Genomic DNA, 25,119 nt, shown 5'->3' on the forward strand with positions numbered 1-25,119 from the left:
TGGTGGTTCCTCAAAAAATTAAAAGAATTACCATGTGTTTCATCATTTGTACTTCTGCTTCTGTACCCAAAAGACTAGAGAGAAAGGCCTTGAAGAGATAGCTGCACCCCCCATGTTCATTATAGCATCATTCACAATAACCAAAAAGGTGGATGCACCCCCAGCGTCCATGGACAACTGAATGGGTAAAGAAAATGTGGTCTATGCACAAAGTGGAGTATGATTCAGCCTTAAAAAGGAATGAAATTCTAACACAGGCTAACACATGGATGAACCTTGAGGACATCATGCTCAGTGAAGCAAGACAGCCACTGGACAAATACTGTGTGATTCCACTTACATGAAGTAACTAGAGTGGTCCAATTCTTGGAGCCCGGAAGTGCATGGTGGAGGCTGGGGAAAAGGGAAACGGGGAGGTCGGTGTTTAATGGGGGCAGAGTTTCAGTTTGGGAAGATGCAAAAGTTCTGGAGATGGATGGTGGTGAAGGTTGCACGCAATGTGAACGTCCTTAATGCCGCTGAACTGTGGACTTTAAAAAAAAAATGGGTTAAAATGGAGAGAAAAGGAATTAGGAGGAGGGGGAGTGGGAAAGGTCTGAGGAGAGCAGGGGGAGGGCCCCTCGCAGGTCGCACTGAACAGAAACGCAGCACACACATAGCCATTCAATGTGCGGAGTGCGTTCCCCCTTCTGCAGGGCGAGAGGACAGGTCGGGTCCCAGAGAACCACAGTGACACTGCAACCAGAAGAGGCTCACGGGCTCAGGGGAGCGCTCCTGCCCCAGGTCGTTGGCACCCCGGGTGACCGCGGGTCACTCCAGAAGTCGGGAAAGAGGGGCCTTCGGGTAACGTGTCAAACGGAAAGGCCTACCTTAACGGCCACTCCCTCCATAACGCCCTTTCTGATGTTCCCTAAGCCGGCGTTCTCCACAGAGTCCACAGCGCCCCCAAAGGGGTACATTGGTTCTTTGGAGGTGAAAAAAAATCTTAGTGTTTTATGTACCAGACACAGACAGACAGACAGCAAGTTCACGGACACGCCAAGTCCGTGCATGGAAATGTTACGGGGGGTGATTAGGGACAAAAATATCTCAGGGGAGGGACAATCGCACACGCACGCGCATAAGCACACGCATGCACACTCACACATGTGCGCACACATGCACGCACACGATCACGCACGCGCATATACACACGCAGGCTGAGAAGCAGCCCTGAAGCCTGGCCTGCCGGCGGTGGCTGCGGTCCCTCAGGCCCAGACGGCACTCGCTCTCCTCTCTCAGGATCTATCGCATTTGGTTGGGCGACTTCGTCCCCTCCCCAGGCTCTCTCCGTCTGAGGCTAGCGGGCATGCCACGTTCACCCCGCGGAGCAGCACCCGGCGTGGCAGGAAAGGGGCGCCCTCCCCGCAGCCCGACTGCCCCTCCCGCCTCCTCTGCGCGCTTCTCTGCCGGGCCAGCGCGGTGACGCTTCGGGCGGCCAGAGAGGCGTGGCCGCGGGAATCTGTACGTAGCACTGAGGAGTTTTGGTAGCTGAGTCTCTGTGGCGCAATCGGTTAGCGCGTTCGGCTGTTAACCGAAAGGTTGGTGGTTCGAGCCCACCCAGGGACGGCGGCGCTTGTTTTCCCGAGACAGCCTCTGCATGGCTTCATTTTAATGCCGCCACTGGGACATTTTTAATGGAATCGTAAGTACGATGCTACAAGGTTCTAGGATAGGGGAAGACACTGCCTCTGCCCTGGTGGCCCATGGTTTCTTAATTCTGTTCCTATCGTGCATCTAGGGCAAATTTGCACACGGGCTTCAGGAGGCTTGCCCAAAGTTGTTCACCAACAGTAGTTACTGTAATGGAAACAAAAGTTTGCCTACGGACAGGTGAATGAACAAATGCCACTGGTTTCTCTTGGAAAACCAGACACCAACAGAAGGCAAATGCAGCTACTCAATAGTGCCTCATCTCCTGCCAAGAGGACTTGGGGAACCATGCAAGAGGGGGTGTGGAGAAGCATGTGGAAGCACAGGCATCCTAAGAAACTATTTGGTTGTCAGAAAAGTCATTACGTATTTTTCTGGTTTTCGTTGCAAAAATGCGTCATGACTTTTCCAACAACACAAAATTTGCTCATTTAAGCTCTGCGGCAGCTTTTGTGCAAAGAACTTGAACCCAGGCAAAGGAGTCAACCTTTACTTCAGAATGCTGACAAAATTCTCCCTGACACTAACTCAGGCAGAAATTGTATGGGTTCCCATTAAAAGGTCTCCATGGCTTATTTTCAGCTCTGGTCTCTCAAAAGACACAAATATTTTTCAAGCAGATGATCATAAAAGACTCTCTATAGAGGACCACATGACATGATAACATGATGATATAATTCATTCCTCCCAGGACTAAGGTCACATGGTAGGTGCTGTATGTCTGGGATTTAGAGAAGAAGGAAGGGCTCTGTCACTAGGTTGTCTCTTAGGGAATGCCTGGCAAATGCTGGCTGAAATTAAATATTTATCAAATAATTGTTGATAATAACATATCCTCTATTGTCTCGTTAGGAACCCTAAAAGAGGAGGCACAACTTGTACACATGGTAGAATTCCAGGCAGAGTAGCAGGTAGCCCCCTGAAGTGTTCTCAGGTAGAGGCCTGTCTAATACTCCTCAAAATTCTGAACTTTCCACTTTTCCACTTACACTTAAGGATAGCTTCCACTGGAAACAAGAAAATAGGGGGAAGAGGTGTAATTAGGTCATAAGATCATTTATACTCTATTTAAATCGAGTATGACATTTCAAGATGAAGAAGGCAAAATATTTGCCATTACTTAAGCTGTGGGGACTTAGAAAGCATGTCATTACACTTTGAAGCTGTCTATATTTACATATTTACTCTAGGTTCTAAGCTCCTTGAGGGAAGAGAACATTTTCTATTATTAATGATCATTTTAGGTTCCAAAGGATTACTTTCAGGATACACATCAAATTGTTGAGTTTAGCACACAAAGGTTTTCCTGATCCTGTTAAAGAGAACAGTTAAGAGGCAATTATATTTGAAAGGAGCGATAACAGTTAAGAGGCAATTATATTTGAAAGGAGCGATGTGGCTCGGGGGGCTAAGGTGGGTATACAAAAGAAGGCGTGGATATAATTCAGGGGGAGACTGGACAAGACCTGGGGAATGAAACAGGAAGAACATGTGAGGGGGACGCCCACATTTAGAGTCTTGGTGACGTAGGAATTGCTGATAGTGTAGCTTGATACTGGGAATTTGGAGGGGTCTTAAAGAAACCTTATTAGAAAATTATAAATTGACCATACTCTCAGCTTATCTTACTGGTGGCTGATTCTGTACCATTAAGTTAATCTAGAACCTAGTCCTGGAAACAATCTTCATTTAAGTTTAACTTCATTTTAATGTAAATTTCATTTATTTAAGATAAACTTCTCAAGAGACCGGAGTCTGTGGAGCCCTGTGAAAACCTGAGTGGGAAGCTAAGGACCTCTTCCCCTAGAAGGTACATACTGACAGGTAAAATTTTATTTACAATGTCCAAAGGACTCACAGACCCCTGGGGAGCTGAGTTCTTGGCTCCCAGACTTTGAAGGTCCCGTTTTGTATTTTATTCATTCAACTTGTATTCTAATTACTGATAAAGGTCACAAAGTGTGTCAAATCCAAGTGGTTAGATATGGAAAAGTTACTAATTTTAGGTAACACGAAGAACTAGAAATGTCTACTGCTATTGACAACTCCCAAAGAAAAACCAATTTCTTTCCTTCTTTCTTTCTTTCTTTCTTTCTTTCTTTCTTTCTTTCTTTCTTTCTTTCTTTCTTTCTTTCTTTCTTTCTTTTTGCTGAGCAATTAAGTAGATATATAAAATTAATAATAAAGAACTTGAAACAAAAAAAAATTTCCTTAAGGTGTCAACACTTCAACAGTATTACATAGGTGAAAACCTGCAATGGGTGACTCAATAGAGAATGGAAGTTTTAAATATAGAATTTCTCCATTAATTACCAAGCACACAGATTCTTTATAGTAATCGCAAGTCCCACAGCCCATGGGACATCAGTTTACAAGGGCAGGCGAACGTTTTGCCATCCTGCTGAATAGGTGTGGCTCTAGGTGCCTCAGGTCTGGGGACCATAGGTTTTCAGGTGAGTTGTACACACTGGCACCTCCCAGCAAACTTAGGTAACCTCTGCCTCCAAGCCCAGTGGGAAGGTTATAACAAAGAGAAAGAGGGGTGCTTTACCAAGGTATTAAGTGTCTGCAATAATGAAACAGAAAATGCATTTTCTTTGTGAGAGTTCCCTTTCTCCTGATGACCTCTTGCTTCTGTGGTTATATTTAATCTCCTGATTATTTTAAACTTCTCCAATACCAGAATTGTCACGTTAGCCCTTTTGCTATTTTGCAGAGTCTATAAGCAATTTTTCACGGACCTGCTTTACTTAGAAGCACCCTGGTGTGCCTTCCAGCCCTCTCGCCTCTTCTGTGGCTTCCAGAGGGAACAGTGTGGGGTGGGGGGGGGAGCTCCTGGTGGTGAAAAGCAGAAAGGGCCAGAAAGAGTCACAGACAAGCTCACTGAGCAGCCTGCTTCAGAGATGGTGGTGGCTCTTACCTGTGGCAGGGCGGCCACAGGAGGAGCTGCCTCTGGAAACTGCTCGAATGAAGCCATTAGTTTAATGTCACGTCTTTGGGATGCTCTCTCTAATCCACCAGGTTAATCCCACCATTCCTCTTTCGGCCTCCAGACTAAGTTTGCAGAAGCCAGTCCATTTGGTGTTTGCATTTGCAGTACCAGCAAACCTCTAAGTTAGGTAAACCTAATTCAGTAATCATTTCACAATACATGTAAGTGAAGCCATTATTTCGTATATCTTAAACCTATACAGGATGATTACGTCAATTATGTCTCAATAAAACTGTAAGGAACAAAAAAACTCTAATAAATTGTATCTTCCATTTTTCATACACTTTTTCTGCCTTGCAGAGTGCACTATTGTGATAATGTTAACTGGAAGAAAAATCAGCTAAATTGAATAGACTTAACTTCTATAGCCTTTTTTCTTCTGGGAAATTGGTATTTATACTGATTGGTATTTTATAATTGGTCACTAAAATTTTTTCCACATAACATCAACCTACAACAGGAATGTGTTAATAAATTTAATATGAAAGATAAGTGAATGGTGTATTCTGACTGGTTAAAGTACAGTGAGGTAATTCAGTAAGTAGTATTTGAAGAAATTTACTAATGGGGAAAAAAGAAATCTCAGTGCAACACATCAAAATACATTCCAAAAAATAAAGATTCATTACAGACAGGGAGAGAGAGTGAAAGAGAGAGAGAGAGAGAGAGAGAGAGAGAGAGAGAGAGAGAGAGAGAGAAAGGAAACTTAATTTCATTTAGATGATATGTGTAACTATTTATATATTTTTGGGGTAGAAACGACCTTGCTAAAACATATACCAAAAGAGAAAGACTTATAAAACTTCTATCAAACTATTAAGCATGGTCAACTAGAAACTAAAAATTGCCACATGACAAAGAAGAGTTTACACTTAAAGAGCGGATCTGCATTGATAAGACCCCAATTCCACCAGGGCAGGCTGGAGGGGCCCACAAAGCTCCTCACGCTCCCTGTTCAGACCATCCCACGCAGAGTGCTATAATTAGAACTCACGAGCCCCCCAATCTCCTCTTCTGAGACCCCATCCTAACCTGCTCATTTACCTGTGGCCCTATTGAAATAGGAAAATTATAGGTAGTCAAGGAAATTGCCAAGGTAGAGGGAATCAGTGAAAACCATAACAAAGACAGGGAAATAATGTATTAGCCGACAGACAGGTTTAAGTCACAGGACCCACCAGAGTGACAAACTCAGGTCAGGGAGGAGAAAGGCCTCTTTTTCCAAGTCAGGGATTCCTAGGTAGAAGGCATATCTTCAAAGAGGTTATTTAACATAAGATAAGAGTGTCAGGAGTCCTTTCTTCAAAGCCAATCTCTGGCTAACATACTCCTCGCAGCACACATTGATTAAGTTGATTAAACTCTAAGGAAATTAGACAGGTTAGAGAAAACTCCTCCTCAGGGCTAAGCAACAATGTAATTCTGATAATAGTACCAAGAGGCACCAGACAGCCCCCATCCCCAGACATACAAAAGGTATAAAAACCAAAGCTTTTGCCCTAACTAGTGGGCACCCCAGTCGGGACCCCCTCTCGTTTTGAGAGCTGTTACTTTCTGCTCTAATAAATTATCCTCTGATGTAAACTTTACCTCTCTGGTCCGTGTCTCCATTCTTCAGTTCTACGTGACCATGAATCCCGGTGTATACAACACACATCCAAGGGAAATCCTGCATCACCATGAGCTCTAGGCCACCCAGGACATTAAGCTCCAGGTGTAACCTCTCCCACTGCCGTCCAACACCTTCGCCCTCCACAGTCGCCTCTGGAACACACGGCCTGTCACTGACAGGACCTCCCACGGCCTCGCTTTCTGTACAGTGTCTTCCCTACCCTTGTGCTAAGTGAAATCTCAATATCCCCTGAAGAAACAGCTTCCTAAACAGCCCTGTCAAGTGGTGGCTGTTTAATCTTCCTGGTTCCCTGTTGCTATTTCAACCGCTGTTCCCCATCTTCCTTACAAGCCCCCAGTGCTTCTGAAGCACAGACCATTAGATGAACCACCTCTACTGCTCCTTTTGCTGTCATCTGGCATTTTCATGACATTCTGCCTTTCTTTGAGGATTTTAGCTGCTGGCTTCCTGTATATTTCTTTCCACCGGGACCCCTCCTGCCATTTAGACAACTGCTTTCCACAAAGACTATCCATACATCATCCTGGCCTCCTGGTTCGTGTGTTACCATGTAAAAGGTCCGGCTGCTCGCTGCATGAAAGCCAAAACCTTAAGAAGCGAGGTTGGTGGAAAGAAAAGCAGGCTTATTCCAAAATGCCAGCATTAAGGGAAGACAGTGGACTCCCTGTCACAAAGACCGCCTTCCCATTCTCAATACTGCCAAAAAGTTTTACAGACACGCAAAGAGGGGCAGAACAAAGGAAGGAGAAGCTGGTCAGGTAACTCCTGAAAAGAGGCACCTCACAGAGGCTAGTAGGCAGGTAAGGAGGCAGAACAAATGAAAAGAAAAATTGGACAGGCAACTCCAGGAAAAAAACAACGCTTTCCAGAGGCTGATTTGCCTCCAGGACAGGAGTGGATCCCACACAGACACAAAAACCTCTCCCAAGTCACTGGGGCAGGCATACACCTGGCCCTGCCTGGCCCTAACAGAACCACTGGAACGGGTGTGCATAGTAAATTACAGTAAACAGTCATCAAGGTTTGACAGGAGGGGAGGGGAGCAAAGAAAGGAAAAAGACTTTCGAAAACTCACAAGCCAGGCCAGTCGCGAGTGTCTCAGTTGGTTAAGAGCTTGCTTGGGAGCGCGGGCTCTGAGCAGCAGGGCCGCAGTTCGGATCCCACATTAAGGGCCAGTGACGCTGCGCCCTCTACAGCTAGGGTGATGAACAGCAGCTCGACCTGGAGCTGGGCTGCTGTGAGTCGCCGGTGACCGCATAGGGTGCAGCAGGGCTGCAGTGGGCTGCCATGAGCGACATGAGTGGCTGGCAGCCAGTAAGAGCTGCTGTGAGCCACAGTGAGCAGCCAACCATTGACCGGCGACCAATTGCCTCACCCGGGAAGAGCACAATGATCATACCAACATGCCAGTGAAATGACGTCCTCCACAACTAGGCTGAAAAACAAAACAGCAATTTGTCTACCTGTCTTCCCCTTCCTCAATTCCCCAATGCTGTTCCCCTCCCCCAATTCCCCAATAAAATCTTAAAAAAAAAAAAACACTCACAAGCCAAACCACTGTCAAATCAAATTACACCAGAGGTTTAAATCTCAAAATAGAAGATATAGGGTCTCCATTACACATGGGCTTGTCCCCCATTCTTGGCCATGCACTTTCCTTGTCATACCTCATACCTTATCATCACCAGTAACTGCACTGTCTCCAAATGCCTAATTTCAAGCACACCCCTTTTTAACCAGCTTTCTTCCTCCACTAGTCCCACTACCTCCACGGACAGTCTGTGAACCCACCTCCAATCCACTGAGATCTGCCACCACTTTTTAAATGACCGTCACCTACCCCATGTCCCTACTTTCCTCCTTATCCATCACTAGTATCATTTTCCTTGCATGAATTCCTTTTCTCTTTCTGTCCCATTGTAAGGGTGGAATTCGGTAAATCAATAACATAATTAGATGTAGCTCGTTTGCAGTTTGACTCACAGCACAGCTCACTATCAAGCCACTTGTCAGTTTGATCCACCCTGATTCAGCGATTTTCTCCTTGTTTCTCCCCTCACTGATTAAGAGCTCTGTTTTGTTCCCTTTCTCAAGGCTACACATACCTCGTTAAGTCCATTTAATCAACAGAATCCTAACCTGAAAAGAGCAACTTCTTAATCCTCAGGCGCCTGGACACCGGAATCCAGTTTTCAACTCCCTTGCAGTTTTTACTGGTGACACATAAAGCCCCAGGCCTCGGTGGCCAGTCCAGTCCAGAGTCCGGCAATAACATCTTAAGGCAGAGCAGACCCCAGGAAGCAATGCCAGCCCTCAAACCTGCCTGAATCCCCCTTTCCTTTGTTCTTACGTACCTATAAAACCTTATGCCCATTCTAGGAACAGCGAGATGGACTTCGGACAGGAGTCTGCCACCCTCCCTGAATGCCGGCATTGTGACTAAACCTGCTTTTCTTTCCACCAACCTTGTCTCTCGATTTTTATACTTTTTCAAGCGGCAGGCAGCTGGACCTTAGCATGGCATCACCATTAGTCTGACACACGGTTTAACTTTGGCTGAATCCAATTTCCCATCTACTCTCTGTCCTGCATCTGAGCAGCAACCATGGGTCAGTGAAGAAGCATCCAGCCTAAGAGAAAACTTATAAGAGTTTGAGCCAAACTAACAATCACCAGAAAGCAAAATCTCAACAGATTGAAAAAATGCTCCGCAAAATGGCAGTTTGCAGCTTATTTTATAGGTAGAATCAAAGGAGGAAGATTACATGAAATCCACTGGTGGTAGATTAAGCGGGTGGGAGAAAGCAGAGCAGGGAAATCTCTGGGATTGGATAAAAGTAAATTGGAGAGACAGGTACTTGTACATAGGTAGGTACAAGATAGTTAGTAGCATTTTACAGCACATAGGGATGGTAATCAGGAGACAAGAATAAAGTGGGATTCTGTAGTTTCCTTCTCTCCTGGAGTGGGAAGGGATTACTCATTTCAAGGGCATGCTATCGTAGATGCAAAAAGATAATAGACAGGCTCATTTAAGGTAAAGACTGACCTTATAAAGGAAGCTACAGGCTAAAGATGTGACTTCCCATCATGGCCCATCTTAGTTAGGAATTTTTATGTTCACACCATGCTATGTGGTTTTATTTTCAGTCTCCTGAACTTGCCATGTTTAACACACTGCCCCTTTTCTATCCACGCATGATTGGAGAAAAATAAAATACCATCTTAGCTGGACTCGGTTAAACTTATGACCACAAAACTCTGGGGTCGCCGCACTGCCTAGCGAGCCTACTGCATGACCCCAATCAGGTAGCTCTCTAACAATTCAAACCTCCCTATCTCAATCTTCAACTCCTCCTCCCCTCACACCCGCACTAATTTCACCATATTCATGAGGAAATAATCACGAGACCTTTCTCAGTCTCTAATCATCAACTCTCCTATCATCTGTACCCATATACTTTCTTACTATTAAAATGGGTCAACTCATCTACCTCTTAAGGTCCCACCCTCCTCCTCTTATATACTGGATCCCACCCCTGGAGAAATTTACTCCTGTGACTGTCTCTTCTCTCCTCTTCAACATCCATTTGTCTCTCTCCACGGAACATTCAGGTTCACACATAAACCTGTTACTGTTACAGGAGTCTTGGTTCTTCTTGCCGACACAATGAAGTCAAAAGTCAGCAAGCTGATTAATATGCAAGTAGGGTTTATTAGCGATACGTTCTCAGGGAAGAAAACGGGCCTAGCTGAGGTGTGCGTGAGAGGCAGGAGAGAAAGAGAGAAAGAGAGAGAGAAAGAGAGGGAGAGAGAGAGAGAGACCTTGTCCTGAGGACTTATAGTTTGCTGGGTGGGGTAAGAGAATATATATTGATTTGGTGGGAAAAGTGTTGCCTGCTCTCCCACGGGAGGGGCGCGACCTCCTAAGATGGGTGGAAGTCTGTTGACTCAGATCCTTATCTTGCTCCAGACCACCTCTGGTCATCTGTTGTAAAAACAGATACGTGGCTGGAGGCAGTTAGTCAAAGGTAGTTATGAACTTTTACTGTAGGCCCTATGGACCCCTTCCCACTCCTCCTCCTTCCTCTACATTTTCTTTCTACCTAACGTTACATCTCCCATCTTAAAAACACTAACAAGGGCCGGCCGAGTGGTGTGTTGGTTAGGAGTTGGCTTGGGAGTGCCAGCTCTGAGCAGCAGGGCCCCGGTTCAGGTCCCACATGAGGGCCAGTGACGCTGCACCCTCTACAGCTAAGAGGGTGAACAACAGCTTGACCTGGAGCTGGGCTGCCGTGAGTCAACGGCGTGCAACAGTGTAGGCTGCAGTGGGGCTGGCTGGCAGCGGGCGCGAGTGGCCAGCAGCTGGCATGAGCTGCCGTCCAATGGCCAGCGAGTGATTGCCTCACCCTGGAAGAGTGCAATGATATCACCAACATGGGCCAGTGAAACGACATCCTTCACAACTAGATTGAAGAACAAAAGGACAGCAACTTGTCTGTTCCCCTTTCCCAATTCCCCAACGCTGTTCCCCTCCCCCAACTCCCCGATTAAAAAAATGAAATCTTTATAAAAAACAAACAAACAAACAAACAAACAAACAAAAACACTAACAAAATCCTTGACCTCACATTCCCTCACTGGGCACCAGATAAATGTTTCAAAAGAATGAGTCTTCCCTGCACTCATCACCCTCCCTTCTCTTGAGCCCACTCGTTTTCACAGCTCCCCTGGACTGTCCTTGCTAAGCCACCAAGGACTTCCCTTATTCTCAGTTCTCACATTATTCTGTCAGCAGTATCTGACAGATCAGCATCAGATCTGACAGGACAGCATCAGTGCCTCCTTCTTAAAAAAAAATCGAACAAAACTTTCTTCCCTTGATTTGCAGGATGCCCCACTCATCTGGTTCTCCTCCTACTGCCCCTTTGGGTCCTCAGAGCTGTTTTAACTCCCTAAATGACCCCATCCTATGTCAGGGCATTAAATATGACCCATGCATTCATAATTCCTAAATGAGTGTCTCTCCTGGGCTCCGGTTGGAGATCCATCTTTCTACTAAATTATCTCCACTTGGAAGTCTAACAGGAATCTGACACTTAACATATCCACATCGGAATTAATAAATTCTTTCCTTTACATTTCTTCCTTCCCAAGTCTGTCCCATCTCAGTAAATCGCACAACCCACATGGTCAGGCAACAAAACCCGATTCATCTTTGACTCCTCTTTCCACCCCACATCCAGCCCATCAGCACATCCTGTGGGCTCTACCTTTGAAATGCAAGTCATCCAGCTACTTTTTCACACCTCCACTGCTATCACCCTACACTCTAAGGAGACTGCAACAGACCAAGACTTCTACTCTGAACTGCAGTCACCCTCCACACTTCAGTGATCCTTTCACAACTCAGACTGGATCACATTACTCCCTTGCCTGAAACCTTCCAGTGGCTTCCCATTCCTCTCAAGCGTCCACCAGTCCTCACACGGCCCATAAAGCCACACAAGCTCGGGCTTCTGCCCACCTCTTTCATTTCAGGTTCTGACTCCCCTTCCTTTGCTCACTCTGTGAAACAACAATGCCCATTTTTACTTAATAATGGCCCCAAAGCACAGGAGTGATGCTGGCAATTTGGACGTGCCACAGAGAAGGGCAAACTTCACCACAGGCGGTATGTACAGGAAAAATGTGTCCATAGGATGCGGTACTATCCACAGCTACTAGGGGTCTTGGAATGTATCTCCTGCAGAAAAGGAGGGACTACTGTATTACATAAGGTGTCTCTAAACAGAAACACACAAATAACAAGGTGATTTGTTGATCAGCTGACAAGAATATTGTGACCAGAGGCTTGTAGGAACCTAACATTCACCCAAGGAGCAATGGTTCAGGATTTACTAATTTGGCGTTCATGGTGACTTTACAGAACGTCCACAAATAACAGGAATCAAGTATGTATCTGTCTCCTATTCCCAGATTATAAAAGTTCTGCTTGTTCAGAAGGCAAACTCCCAAAGTGCAAAAACTCCTTTTTTTTTTAAAAAAACTGCCTTATCTCTGGGGTTTACAACAGTGCTCTGGCTCTTAGCAGAAACCTAGAGCTACTTGAATGAATAAGTAACAAAGAATGGATAAGCAATTCTTCAGAGAAGATCAACTGGACAATGGTTACAGAAAATACTTAACCTCACTAGTAATCATGATAATGTAAAAATAGCAGCAAGGGTTCTCCCCCTCAATGCTACTACCTAGTGCTAGTGAGGGTTCTTCATAAGGCCAAGTGCATAAACATAGTACATTTTCCCAAGATGACAACACATATTAAACTTTTAAAAAGAGTGAACAAGCATTCAACAACTCTCAGGCAGACCCAAAGGTTAAGACCTTCAGTAGCTTAAGTTTTTTAAAGTTTTAGATAAAGCAAGCATGCAATTAATAAGGAACTTTTAAAAAGTGCATATCCTGGGGCCGGTCGAGTGGCTTAGTTGGTTGAGTTGGCTTAAGAGCACAAGCTCTGAGCAACAGGGCCACCGGTTCGATTCCCACATGGGCCAATGATGCTGCACCCAAGCTGAGCTGTCGCTGAGCTGCCAACAGGTGGCAGGATGGCTCAGCTGGTGTTAACAACAAGACTGCCTGTTCGGTGGGCTACCCCACCCACAACTAAGACTGAACTTGGCACCTTGAGCTGAGCTGCTGCCCAGATGGCTCAGTGGATAGAGCGTGAGCTCTTAAGGCTGCCGGTTCGACTCCCACATGAGATGGTGGCTACGTCCACCCGCAACTAAGACTGAACACAGCACCTTGAGCTTAGAGGCCACAAGCTGCCGATGGTAAGTCAGATGGCGACTGGCGCCTTCCACAACTAAGACTGAAGAATACCAACTTGGCTGGTCCCCTTCCCCAACACTGTTCTCCTACCTCAATTCCCCAATATAAAATCTTAAAAAAAAAAGTGCATATGCTTTCACCCAGCAATTCCACTCCCAGAAAATAAGACCTGGGTTGGTGCAAAAATTTATCACAAGGATAATCATGGCTGTGCAATCAACAAACCATTACAGATCCCCTCAACATCTGAAAAGATGGGTGAGACAATGTTAACCCATGCAATGTGATAGTATGTGGCTACCCAAAAGTTGTCTAAAACTGTAAGATGGGAAAATGCTTACTAAAGATTAAGTAAAAACATCACAGAAACAGGTACAACAAACCCTCTTTTCTTTCTTACAGTCCATGTGCATAAAAATATGAAAATGTTTGCAGTAGTTATTACCACTTAGTGTGAAGATGGGAGGATCCAAAGCCTTCTTGGTGTTTCTGTATTTTCATTATAATAAACATGTATTACCTTTGTAATTATTGGGTTGTGACGAAAAACAGAAAAAACACATCATGACTTTTCCGACAACCCAATAGAAAAGAAGGGGGGTGGGGTGGGAGTCAATTGCAGAAGTATGAAGTGCTGCGTCCCTAACGAAGTGTTCTACCCCGAGACTGCCACCCTCAAATGGCAGTAACTATTGCTACTACTCGTCACTGTAAGGGGGTGCTATTTAGGCACCCCAACTTTATATGAAGCCTGGGAGGTGGAACACACATTGCCAAGTTCAGCCCTTCTAACTGCTGTAGGAGCAACGCCCCTCAATCCCAGCTCTAACACTTACTAGCTCTGTGCTGTTTCCTCATCTGTTAAATGTGGCAAAAGTATTTTACTTATAGGAATGTTGAGGTTTAAATGAATTAATATTTCATATATAACAGAACCCAGCACACAGCAAGCCTTATAAACACTGGTTATTATTTTCCCCCAAAACTGTTGGATGGTGCCCCACTTTGGTTAAAGAAATAAATGTCTTGAAGAGAAAGGTATTTAAGGTAACGTCAAGTCTTTGCACATCAACACAAAAATAGGTAACTTTTTCCTGTTATAGATCATTTATTGATCACTTACCATTACTTAAAGTTCTAGTAACAAGGTTTCCTGCCACCCTTTGTAAGGTGAGAACAAGTATATGGGAAGTGTACATTCCACAGCACTCTACCAGTGTAAGAAACAGGCTTAGGCTCTTACAGAAACCGTAAGACTTCGTGACAGTCACACTCATATATCACAAGTTTGCACAAACTAGTGTTTTTCCTGAACCAACATTTAAAACACAGAAATTTAATGGACCCAAACTGTACAAAACTGCCAGAAACTAGACACTACTTTCCTTTTTTTTTTTAAAGATTTTTATTGGGGAATTGGGGGGATGGGAACAGTGCTGGGGAATTGGGGGAAGGGGAACAGACAAGTTGCTGTCGTTTTGTTCTTCAGTCTAGCTGTGGAGGACGTTGCTTCACTGGCCCAAGTTGGCGCCATCGTTGCGCTCTTCCTGGGCGAGGCAGATCAGTCGCTGGCTTCTGGACGGCCGCTCACTGCGGCTGCTGGCCGCCGGCCACACACGGCAGTCCATGGCAACCCACTGCAGCAGTTGCTACAGCCTACGCCGTTGCCGGCGACTCACGGCAGCCCAGCTCCAGGTCGAGCTGTTGACCAGCATCCTAGCTGCGGAGGGCAGCGTCACTGGCCCTCATATGTGGGATCCGAACCGGGGCCCTCTAGTGTCCCAAGCCAGCTCTCAACCATCCCGCCACTCGGCCGGCCCCTACTTTCCCTTTTTAATGTTCTGAAATCCTCACTGTAGTGCTTTTAACAAGAACAAAATGAAGTCAACAAGAACTGATTCCTGATCATTTTAATTTGTAAAACAGACTACATGCTGTGCGGGCAGGACCAAAGGTTAAACCTTCACTAGCTTATATTTTGTTCATGATAAGGCCAGTGTATAAACACTATATAAAAATATGGTACGTTTTTCCAAAACAATAAATATTAAACTAAAAAGAGTAATAAGCATTCAACAACTCTCAAATAGATACTCATCAAAATAAGGTAGGTCTAATGTGTCATTTGCTAAAGAATTTAATGCTGAAGTGGAAAAAAAGTCATCAAAAATATCCGTCTTCATAGAACTTTCCAAGTTCAATGTTCTAACGCAGGCACTGTGTGTTAGTGGGTCTGGCTGAACTTCGCCCTGAGTTTTCTTGGTGGGGCTGTAGTGATTGTGGTCCTGTCTCAGGTGTGTGTCCTGGGGTAGACTGTTTAATTCACCAGGTACTGGGGCTGGGTTATAGTTATCTCCCACTTCCAAATAACGAAGGTCAGCCTCCCCATTCTCTGAGAGCTCTGCTGAAACGACAGTGGTAGGAGACAATAATTCTGCCAAAATTTCTTCGTGAGTCTGACCACTGTATGGTGAACCACTAGGAATGGTGGTTCCTCCAGATTTACTATCGGCAATATCGATTTGAAACTGTAGTTCTTTTAACAAGTCTTCTATTGATTCACCATCATTTGGAGACCCACAATGGGACACGGGTTCTAAATTTTCACTTGGAAGTTTTCCATTTTGGGGGGAAGACATAAGAGCAGCTAATTTCTTCTTTTTTGCCTTAAGTTTTTTAAGAAGTTTTAGACGAAGTTTATGAATCTGACCCTCAACGGAGTCTCCATGGTTTGCTGAACAAACACCATCTCCATTTCCGTGAGAGCTGTGGTTGAGGAGAGCTCCGTAAGCGGCGTCTTCACACTTCCTCAAACCTGGCAGATCAGCAGGGATATTGGCGTGTGCAGGAGCCGCGCTCCCTGATGGTGGCTGACTGGCCAGCGGGGCACTGGCTGCAGGGGGTTGACTCGCACACCTATGCACTTTCCTGGATGCCCGGTTAGCCTTCTGGTGTTTACCTTTGGTCTTAAAACCACCAAAATTACTTGCCCCCTTCACTGAGGGCTGTAAATCAGTGACTGCGTTTCTATTATGAGCTGAAACACACGGTGGCATAAAGGAAGCACCCTTGCTCAGTAAGCCTTTAACCCAGCTTCCCACAAATGGTTTCTTCTGGTTTTCTTTCAGAGGCGGACTCTGTAAGGACTTTGCTGTTACAGTCTGAGAAAATACTGCAGTTTCTCTTTTCTTCAAATGAGATAACTGAGGTATAACATGTTGTTCCGGTTTTAATTTCTCAGTTTTTGGAGAAAGGAGTTGTTTTAAGGGAGTATCCTTCCCTAGGGCACCTGCACCCTCAAATTCTAGTGACTTTACTCCCCGCAGAGGAGCCGCATCCTGAGCCTCAGTCGCAGGTTTAGTAAGTGCGGTGTTGTCTGCATTTGGCTGTACTGATGGCGTGTGTGTAGTTACAGTCTGAGACGAAAAGCTTAACTCTACAAACTGGTCCTGGGTAAGCATCTCCTGACATGGAGCCGACACTAAAGAAGCCATTAGCGACTCCTGTGATTGCAAAGTGTTTGTTCTGCCGACAACTCCAGTTTTTGCCACAGGTATATTTCCTAATAGGAAACGTTTCGAGTTAACCTGTATTTCTTCAAATGTCAAAGGTAAAATGTTACTGTCAACCAAACCTTTCGGACCTGAAAGCAAATGGTGTGCATGAACTACAGCTTCATCCTGGGAAAGTGTGTTAGGAGCAATTGCCACGTTTGTGGGGTGACTTCCTGAGGTCGTTCCAGCGGAGGCAGCATGACCCACAGAACACAATGCTGGGAGTACTGGTTTCTCATCCCCAAAAGCATGCTGATCATTAGTCTTTTGAAGAGGAAGACAAGTAGGTGCTTCATCTGTCATTTGGGATATTTTTCTTTCCCAGATAACAATATGTATCTCTGATGCAGGAACGTCAAATTTCTCCCGCCTTTCAGAACACGTGCCTTTTAAGTCATCACATTCCAGCCAACTTCCTGGGGGATGAGGTAGAAAAGTGAAAGAGGTGAGACATTTAGCAACCACCATCCTAGGCTAACTTCCTTCTGGCAATTTAACTACTATTATCATTCAATAGCCACCAAAAGAGAACACTTGAAACATAACCATATCCTTATGTCACCATATTTCTATGCCAAGTGTTTAAGTCTTAATTTGAATAATAAAGTTATGGACTAACAGCCAGAAATGTGAAAAACTGAGGTAGTTTTTACCCTTTCCTAAAATACCCACAAAAATCAAGACAGAAGTATATTTAACTTCTGGGACTTAGAACACAGTACCACCTAATTTATCCAGCAACATCCAAAAACAGATTACTTTCCATGTATATGACTTCTCAAGATAAACAAAGTTGTTAAGTACCAATATTTGTTTCAATTCTTATTTTCTTTTTTTGGTTAAAAAAAAGAGCTTAGTTAGGTAACTAAACCATCTGAACCCATTGCTTCTTATTCTATACCCATCAGAACTTTGAGAATTTTATTTGCCTACATCAGTGGTTGTCAACTACACATGCGCATTAGAACCATCTGATTAATATTTGGACCCAATCCCCAGACACGAACCATTGGTGTAGAGGAGACCCAGGGAATTTTTTTTAATAAGCTAACTGTGATTTTTATATGCTGCAGGATTGGAAACCTTCTAACCATCTAACTTCTACCTGAAGAGAATTTTTCATTCCCTGGAATGCAGTAAAAAATGAAAACAAGTTAGTGTTTCAGCTTATGTTTATGTTGAGAACCACTTCCTCCCAAATTCTGAAGTAGCGTTAAAGATTCAAAGCAATAATTATATTGATAACGTGAATTTCAGTTTACGAAGTGCTTTTATAACACATTGTGTCATCCATCCAAACCATCCCCAGGCGGAAAATATCAAATATGAAAAGTGTCCCAACAAAATAGAAAAATGAAAAAGATATCAAAGTAGCCTGATATAATAACACTTTAAGGGGACTGGGTTATCTCGTCTAAGACAAAGTGAACACTGTGAGGAAAATAATTCAATAATAAACCACATTAGGTAAGTGGAAGGGAAAAAATTAGCAAAATCCATAAGCTGTACTTCTATTGACAAGTTTATTTAAATAAAGGCTTTAGCTTGACTGGGTTTCAGATATTCGGTTACACTGAGAGAAGGCTACAGAGCTGGGGAATTGGGGGAAGGGGAACAGACAAGTTGCTGTCATTTTGTTCTTCAATCTAGTTGTGGAGGATGTCGCTTCACTGGCCCAAGCTGGCACCATCATTGCGCTCTTCCCTGGCGAGGCAGATCAGTCACCGGCTTCTGGACGGCCGCTCACTGCGGCTGCTGGCCGCTCACGCTGGCTGCTGGCTACATACGGTAGCTCATGGCAACCCACTGCCACAGGGGCTGCAGCCCACGCCGTCGCTGTCGACTGGATTCACGGCAGCCCAGCTCCAGGTTGAGCTGTTGTTCAGCATCTTAGCTGTGGAGGGCAGTATCACTGGCCCTCATATGTGGGATCCGAACCGGGGCCCTCTGGCATCCCAAGCGAGTTCTTAACCATCGCGCCACTCGGCCGGCCCGAGATTTACTTTATATTACTAACAATTGCAACTAAGCAAAACTTATTTTATTGTTTTTTTTTTCTTAATTAAAAACCTTTAGTACCATGCACTTTCTTTTAAAAGAAGTACAAGGTTATCTGAGCAACAGGGTCACCGGTTCAATTCCCGGCCCGAGCTGAGCTGCCGCTGAGCTGCCAACAGGTGGCAGGATGGCTCAGCTAAAAAAAAAATAAAAAGAACTAAAAGAAGTACAAAGTTATATACCTAGAAAAATCAGAACTGCCACCATTCATTTTTCTATACTGAACACGTATTACTCATGTAATAAAAACAAAAATTAAAAGCAAAGATATTAAGAAGAAAAAAGCAAGCTGTAAACCACCAGTAATATATGATTTCACTGTGTGTCTAATAAAGAAACATGCATATGCATGTGGATACCCATAAATATGCTGATAGAAGAAAAATGAAAAGTTAGGAGTGGCTCTAAGCCACAGCGACAGTTTCAAAGACAGGGCAGAAGAATTAAAGGCAAGGGTAAGATGGCAGAGAAAAAAAGAGTCAAGGCAAAATCTGTCTAAAAAAATACCAAGTTTAGTCTATGCCTATGATCATAAAAGAAAAAATGTTTAAACACTTACCATCAGCATCTAAAATCCACGTTATAAAATGATTATTTGCTTGGTACTGAATCACAGAAGTTATTTGGTAAAGACAACCTTCAAAAGGAAATGAGTAGGGCTGCAAGTCGTTACGTGGCAAGCCTTCTACAAAGTGTAACATGAAGACGGGAGACACTCTGTGCGAGAGAAAGGAAGAGAAGACAAACAAATTTAATGCCATGTGCCTAGTTATAGGAAAGATGGTCTGGAGTGAGTGAATCACACGCAGCTTTCAAGGCTAACTGCACTCATTTTCCTTGAGCATCTCCAGATGTATGCCTTAATCAGAAATGGAGCACTCACTCTGAGACGTATGTAACGTTCAACTCTCCTCAGAACAGGATCACTCACAGTTAGAAGCCATCAGGCAAAAAAGGCTCTAACACAAGACTATTGAACAAAAATTGCTCTGTAAGCTGCAGAGATGTGTCGGCTTAAAGACCTCTCGATAACTACTTTGTAGAATCAAAGGAAAAAGCCAGACCTGTTAGAATTTTCTTTGGTATCAAGTGCCCAAATGAACTGTGTTTGTTAGGGGGACATAGGTGATTTGTGAAACAAAGTCACAAGCCTAAGATGTGAGATAAGCACTTAAAAATGTCCAACATGTTAATAATTTGGACTATTTCTCCGTTATCTCAGGAAGCAGAGAGGTTCAACAAATTAAAATTTCCATTTAGGAAAAGTTTAATTTGTAACTAGGTAGAGAAGAAAATACCACATACTAGTTGATTTACTATAAACTTTAACAAGACATCATAATTTCAAAAATACGTCATTAGAGTAACATGCCAAACTAGAAAACAGAACCCAAAAATGAGCTTCAAGTTAACTAAATTAAACCTCTCAGGGTTTAATAAAAATGTTGAATCTCTCTCTTCCCAATATTTAAACAGCTGTCAAAACTTACTTAGCTTATCAAAGCTTATCCACCTGAAAACCTGAATCAATGTCCAAAATGCAGATTATTCAGACTGACAAGGATGATCTGTAAATTATCTGTCGTCGATCATTCTGTTAATAATCAAGTCTTCAAAATATAAGTACCTACAAACAGAAAGTCCTGCAAACTGTCTATAATGCTCAACTCCCATTGGTTTTTATCATGCCTATTTTGTCAACCTAAGATGCCATTGACTGTAAAATGCACCATTGTGAAAGAATACTGCCAATTAAATGACCATGCCATCAATTTTTAGATGTATTCCTATTTCAAATGTGTTAAAATGGGAACGGTGCACCTTTGCATCAGCGATCCATAGAACTAGAGACATTCTCACAACTGGAAAAGCAGGCATTTCCCTGACTCTAAGTACTAATACTTAGTACTCTTGGCTTCATGTGATACCTTTTCTAGATACCTCCTGAGGCTAGTTACCACTAGCACCAAGATCAACTCTTGTTGATTGCAGGAGTTTCCTACCTTCTTTGTGTGAGTTTACACATGGGAATGTTCAACAGGAAGGGTTTCTTAATGGCACATTTAAAACTGGTACAATTTATAAATGATGGCATCTTGGAGTTGAGAAAATAAAGCACACGCCTCTCCTCCTCCTTTTCTAGTTTTCCTCCTGAGTCCCCAGGCTCGTGTCCCCTAAGTCACAGCATCTCCTACCCAGAACTTCAGCTTGTCCCGTTTCCAGCCTCCGGTGAGGGTAGAAGTCCACCCCAGCCTGATTTTGTCCCCAGGCTTCCTCCTACCCACAGTGCCTGGAGTACCATGGATGATGCTCAGAGCTGAGAACAGCAAGTCAGGTTCTGACTCAACCGCAGGAAAACTGGGTGGGGTGGGTTAGAGAGACTGGGACCAGGAGAGTTCAAGCTAAGATTCATTTGCAGTTATCTCCCTATCATGAGGTTCAACCCCGCCTACTGTGTTTCCCCAAAAATAAGACCTGACCAGAAAATAAGACCTAGCAGATTTTCAGGGTGCTTGTAATATAAGCCCTACCCCACACATAAGCCCCAGTTAAGATTGTCAGTCAGACATGACTGTATTTGAATAAATGTAGATTTTTGTACATGAATAAATGAATAAAATATGTCTTTTGGAGCAAAAATTAATATAAGACCCAGCCTTATTTTCAGGGAAACATGGTATTGTAAGGATCTACCATCAGGCAAAGGTGAGAAAACTGCAGGGAGAGAAAGCCAGCACAGTGGAGCTGTGCAAACTGCCCGGCTCCCAGAGACAGCACAGGAAGCCAGAGTCTCTGACCTGCACACAGAGGAGGTCTTGTGCTAATGGCCTGAGTACAAGGTTTTGACTTTCATCCCAACTGATGTAATAGGCTAATTCCTATTTTAGAAAATGCAATTTTAACAATGTGAATATATTACTTCTGAACTATAATAATGTAGGCTTTAGGCAAAAAAAAGTCTGCAAATGTAATTTTTAAACCTCATTACGTTAGTCCTATTACATCATTATTTGAATTATCTCAGACTCTACGACAAAAAATGAAAAATATGAGTAAAATCAGGTGTAATTCAAATAATTAGAATTGGTTCATGTTAACTGTAAACTAGAAAATACATCTTTAGAAAAAGTCAACGGTTCAACAAAGGTTTACAAATGTGTGTTCTTTGGAGGTAGTTCAAGGATCTCATAAATAATAAAGCACTTTCTACCAAACAATGAATTTAAATTCAAAAACATAATTTTAACTATTTTATACATCAGTATTCCATCCACAATTTTGTAAGGGAAGCAGTTTATCTGCTTTAAAAAGTCTCAAAATCATTCTACTAAGACACTTTAATATGCACAAAACAGAAATGTCTTATTTCTCTTTCTACCAATAGTTGTTTTTTTAAGATCACTGTTAAAACCGAAGCTTAAATAAATAACTTTTTGGGCCGGCTTAGTGGCGTGTTGGTTAGGAGTTGGCTTGGGATGCCAGCTCTGAGCAGCAGGGCCATCGGTTCAGATCCCACATGGGCCAGTGACACTGTGCCCTCTACAGCTAAGATGGTGAACAACAGCTTGACCTGGAGCTGGGCTGCTGTGAGTCGCCAGCAAAGCGTAGTCTGCAGTGGGGCTGGCCGGCAGCCAGTGTGAGCTGCTGTGAGCGGCCATCCAATGGCCAGCAAACAACTGCCTCACTCGATAAGAGTGCAATGATAATACCAACATGGGCCAGTAAAGCGACGTCCTCCACAACTAGACTGAAGAATAAAAGGACAGCAACTTGTCTGTTCCCCTTCCCCGATTCCCCAATGCTGTTCGCCTCCCCCGAGTCCCCAATAAAATCTTTAATAAAAATAAAAATAAAATAAAATAAATAACTTTTCAAGTGACAATCAAGAATAGTGTATGATCAGACTCCTAAAGGAGATTGTGGTGGCAATGAGAATGAAACAGTCATTTCACGAGCTTGTGAGGTAAAATTAAATCAGATTATAAGTAGGTGCTTCATGTTACCATGCTCTGAATATAATCCCTAAACATGTTACTTAAAGAAAAGTAGCAGACTTGGACCCACTAAATATCATTCATCTGATTTATCAGTGGACTCTTCTTAATGGGAATATATTACCAACATAGATTACCTGAGACAAGGTGTTCAGGGAACTTAAAACATTATTAGTTTTTAGAATGCTGTAAGATTAAATTATGCATATCATGATGGGCATAATTACTTTTAAGTTATCCCTACAAACTATATTAAATTTGTTTCTAAATTCCATTAAACACCAACAAATCACGTTATACAAATTTCAAAGTGAAAAACTTTATAAAGGACTTTATAAAGACATTGTCATTTAAATTTTCAGTGAAATTTTATGCTAGTTCAATGTTCAATTTACTGCTGAATATAATAATGTCCAAATTATAAATTCTGCTTATAAACCAACCCATTAGAACGCTACAGACATTTCCCGCTGAAACACTGTTATACCTAACAGATACACTTCCAGATCACAGCATGAATCTTTAATATAAGTAAAGCAACATATTTGTATAATTAAAAAATTTATGTTGCAATGTGAACAATTAACAAATAAAATAAAACAAACAAAATAGTAGTATGAGTTTATCTTCAATGTTGGGGCTTAAAAAGTGGATATAAACAGTTAGATGAAATTATATACACCAAGAAGCCTCAAGCGATCCAGTGGTCCAGCTGCAGGTGGCACAAGCCACGCCTGCTGCCCCTTGCGCTCCTCATTGAGGAGAGGCTCCCTCAACACTTAGATCCCAACATGGGGACTCAGGCAGGCGACACGGACTGGGCGCTTCTGGCTGAAGTGATCTCTTCTTTCTCACTCTGCCCTCCCACTCAAATGCTATCTGATAGTGAAGGGCAGAAAACGGTAATAAACCAAAAGGACAAAGAAAAGGAAAGGAGACATGAGCAAACAAGACAAGAAGACAATAAGTATTCAGAAGACAAAAAGCAAACAGGAAAGCGGTGGCTCAGGTGGCAGAATGGATGGCATGATGACAGGAATGCTACAGAGTGGGTGTACTGCTGAGAAGAGTCCCTAAGAGACTTCATATCTAAGGACAACAAGTGCTGAGCAATGAATGGCTGAGAAGTATCCCTGGGCTACAAACTGCGCTAGGGAACGTGTAGCATTCCCCGCACTAGGCCCAGGGAGGAACCAGCACAGACTGACACCCTGGAGCAAAAGGGCGAAAGGCATCAGAAAAGAGGTTCCCAGGGAAAAAAGGGAAGGAAGACTCAAAAATTGTGTAGCATTTGAATGTTCAGAGAAATATTAATGGGTGTTTGAAGAATTTGGGAAAAAAATCACAATGCATACATAAACAAAGCAAATGAAACACAAGGCAATGAATAATTCCAGGAAAACAAGGAGTTATAAAAGAAATGAAACATAACCCTACATACTGCTGGCTAGAGAGGGGATATGTGCATATTTATGATAAACAACGCGTGATTTAACCACAAATGTATCACACTGGAAGGACAGGGAGGTTCAGTAGAGATGGGCCCCAGACACTGGGTAATTGCCCTACCAAATCAGCTGCTATCAAAGAAAAAGGCTGGAAAAAGGTGGGACAGACTCATGGCTTTGAAGAGTCCAGGTAAATCCTACCTGAAAGGTTTAAAGCAGGTGCCTGAAGCTGGGGTACGAGGGGTACTGCTCTCTTTTCCATTTTAAGTCTTGGCACTATCAGACTGAGAATTTATTACTTGGATGAAAGCAAACCTTTAGGAAAGATTCTGAGGGGTTTCTTGGCACATCCAAGGGCATCAGAAAAAGTATGATATGACTATCACTGTTCTTTTTTTTTTTTTTAAGATTTTTATTGGGGAATTGGGGGAAGGGGAACAGATAAGTTGCTGTCCTTTTGTTCTTCAGTCTACTTGTGGAGGACGTTGCTTCACTGGCCCAAGTTGGCACCATCACTGCACTCTTCCCGGGTGAGACAGATCAGTCGCTGGCTTCCGGCTTCTGGACGGCCACTCACAGAGGCTGCTGGCCGTTCACGCTGGCTGCTGGCTACACATGGTAGCCCATGGCAACCCACTGCAGCAGGGGCTGCAGCCTACTCTGTTGCCGGCAACTCACAGCAGCCCAGCTCCAGGTCGAGCTATTGTTCTGCATCTTAGCTGTAGAGGGCAGCGTCACTGGCCCTCATATGTGGGATCCAAACCAGGGCCGTCTGGCGTCCCAAGCCAGCTCTTAACTAACGTGCCACTTGGCCGGCCCTCACTGGTTCTTTAGGACATCAAATTATTCCTCAAAACATATCCTTATACAGAATTAAAGACAACAGAAAATGAAGGTTAAAGAGCATGTACAC

The 25,119-nt window shown here is 43.5% G+C and overlaps 2 protein-coding genes and 1 non-coding gene across 6 annotated transcripts in view; 1 reads left to right on the forward strand and 2 right to left on the reverse strand.

Annotated features, from left to right (window-relative positions):
• Positions 1–1,244, reverse strand: part of ALOX5AP (arachidonate 5-lipoxygenase activating protein) — a 55,405-nt gene extending 54,161 nt beyond the window's left edge. The window contains exons 1-3 of the mRNA XM_019666331.1: positions 1,195–1,244; positions 870–964; positions 341–530 (exon numbers count right to left, since the gene is read on the reverse strand). The gene's annotated coding sequence lies outside the window, so the exon portion shown is untranslated. The remainder of the gene's footprint in view (positions 1–340; positions 531–869; positions 965–1,194) is intronic.
• A 290-nt stretch (positions 1,245–1,534) lies between these two features.
• On the forward strand, positions 1,535–1,608 carry TRNAN-GUU (transfer RNA asparagine (anticodon GUU)). Its single transcript has one exon. It is a non-coding gene; the product is annotated as a tRNA-Asn (tRNA).
• A 13,438-nt stretch (positions 1,609–15,046) lies between these two features.
• The window catches only part of USPL1 (ubiquitin specific peptidase like 1), a 28,468-nt gene continuing 18,395 nt past the window's right edge, over positions 15,047–25,119 (reverse strand). For all 4 annotated transcript variants that reach the window (XM_019666336.1, XM_019666337.1, XM_019666339.1 and 1 more), the window contains 2 exons: positions 19,323–19,480; positions 15,047–17,121 (listed from right to left, as the gene is read on the reverse strand). In XM_019666336.1, the coding sequence (XP_019521881.1) occupies positions 15,224–17,121; positions 19,323–19,480 (2,056 nt within the window). In that variant the 3' untranslated portion in view covers positions 15,047–15,223. The remainder of the gene's footprint in view (positions 17,122–19,322; positions 19,481–25,119) is intronic.

This window comes from Hipposideros armiger, unplaced genomic scaffold (genome assembly GCF_001890085.2).
Source record: "Hipposideros armiger isolate ML-2016 unplaced genomic scaffold, ASM189008v1 scaffold_467, whole genome shotgun sequence".
Lineage (NCBI taxonomy): Eukaryota > Metazoa > Chordata > Mammalia > Chiroptera > Hipposideridae > Hipposideros > Hipposideros armiger.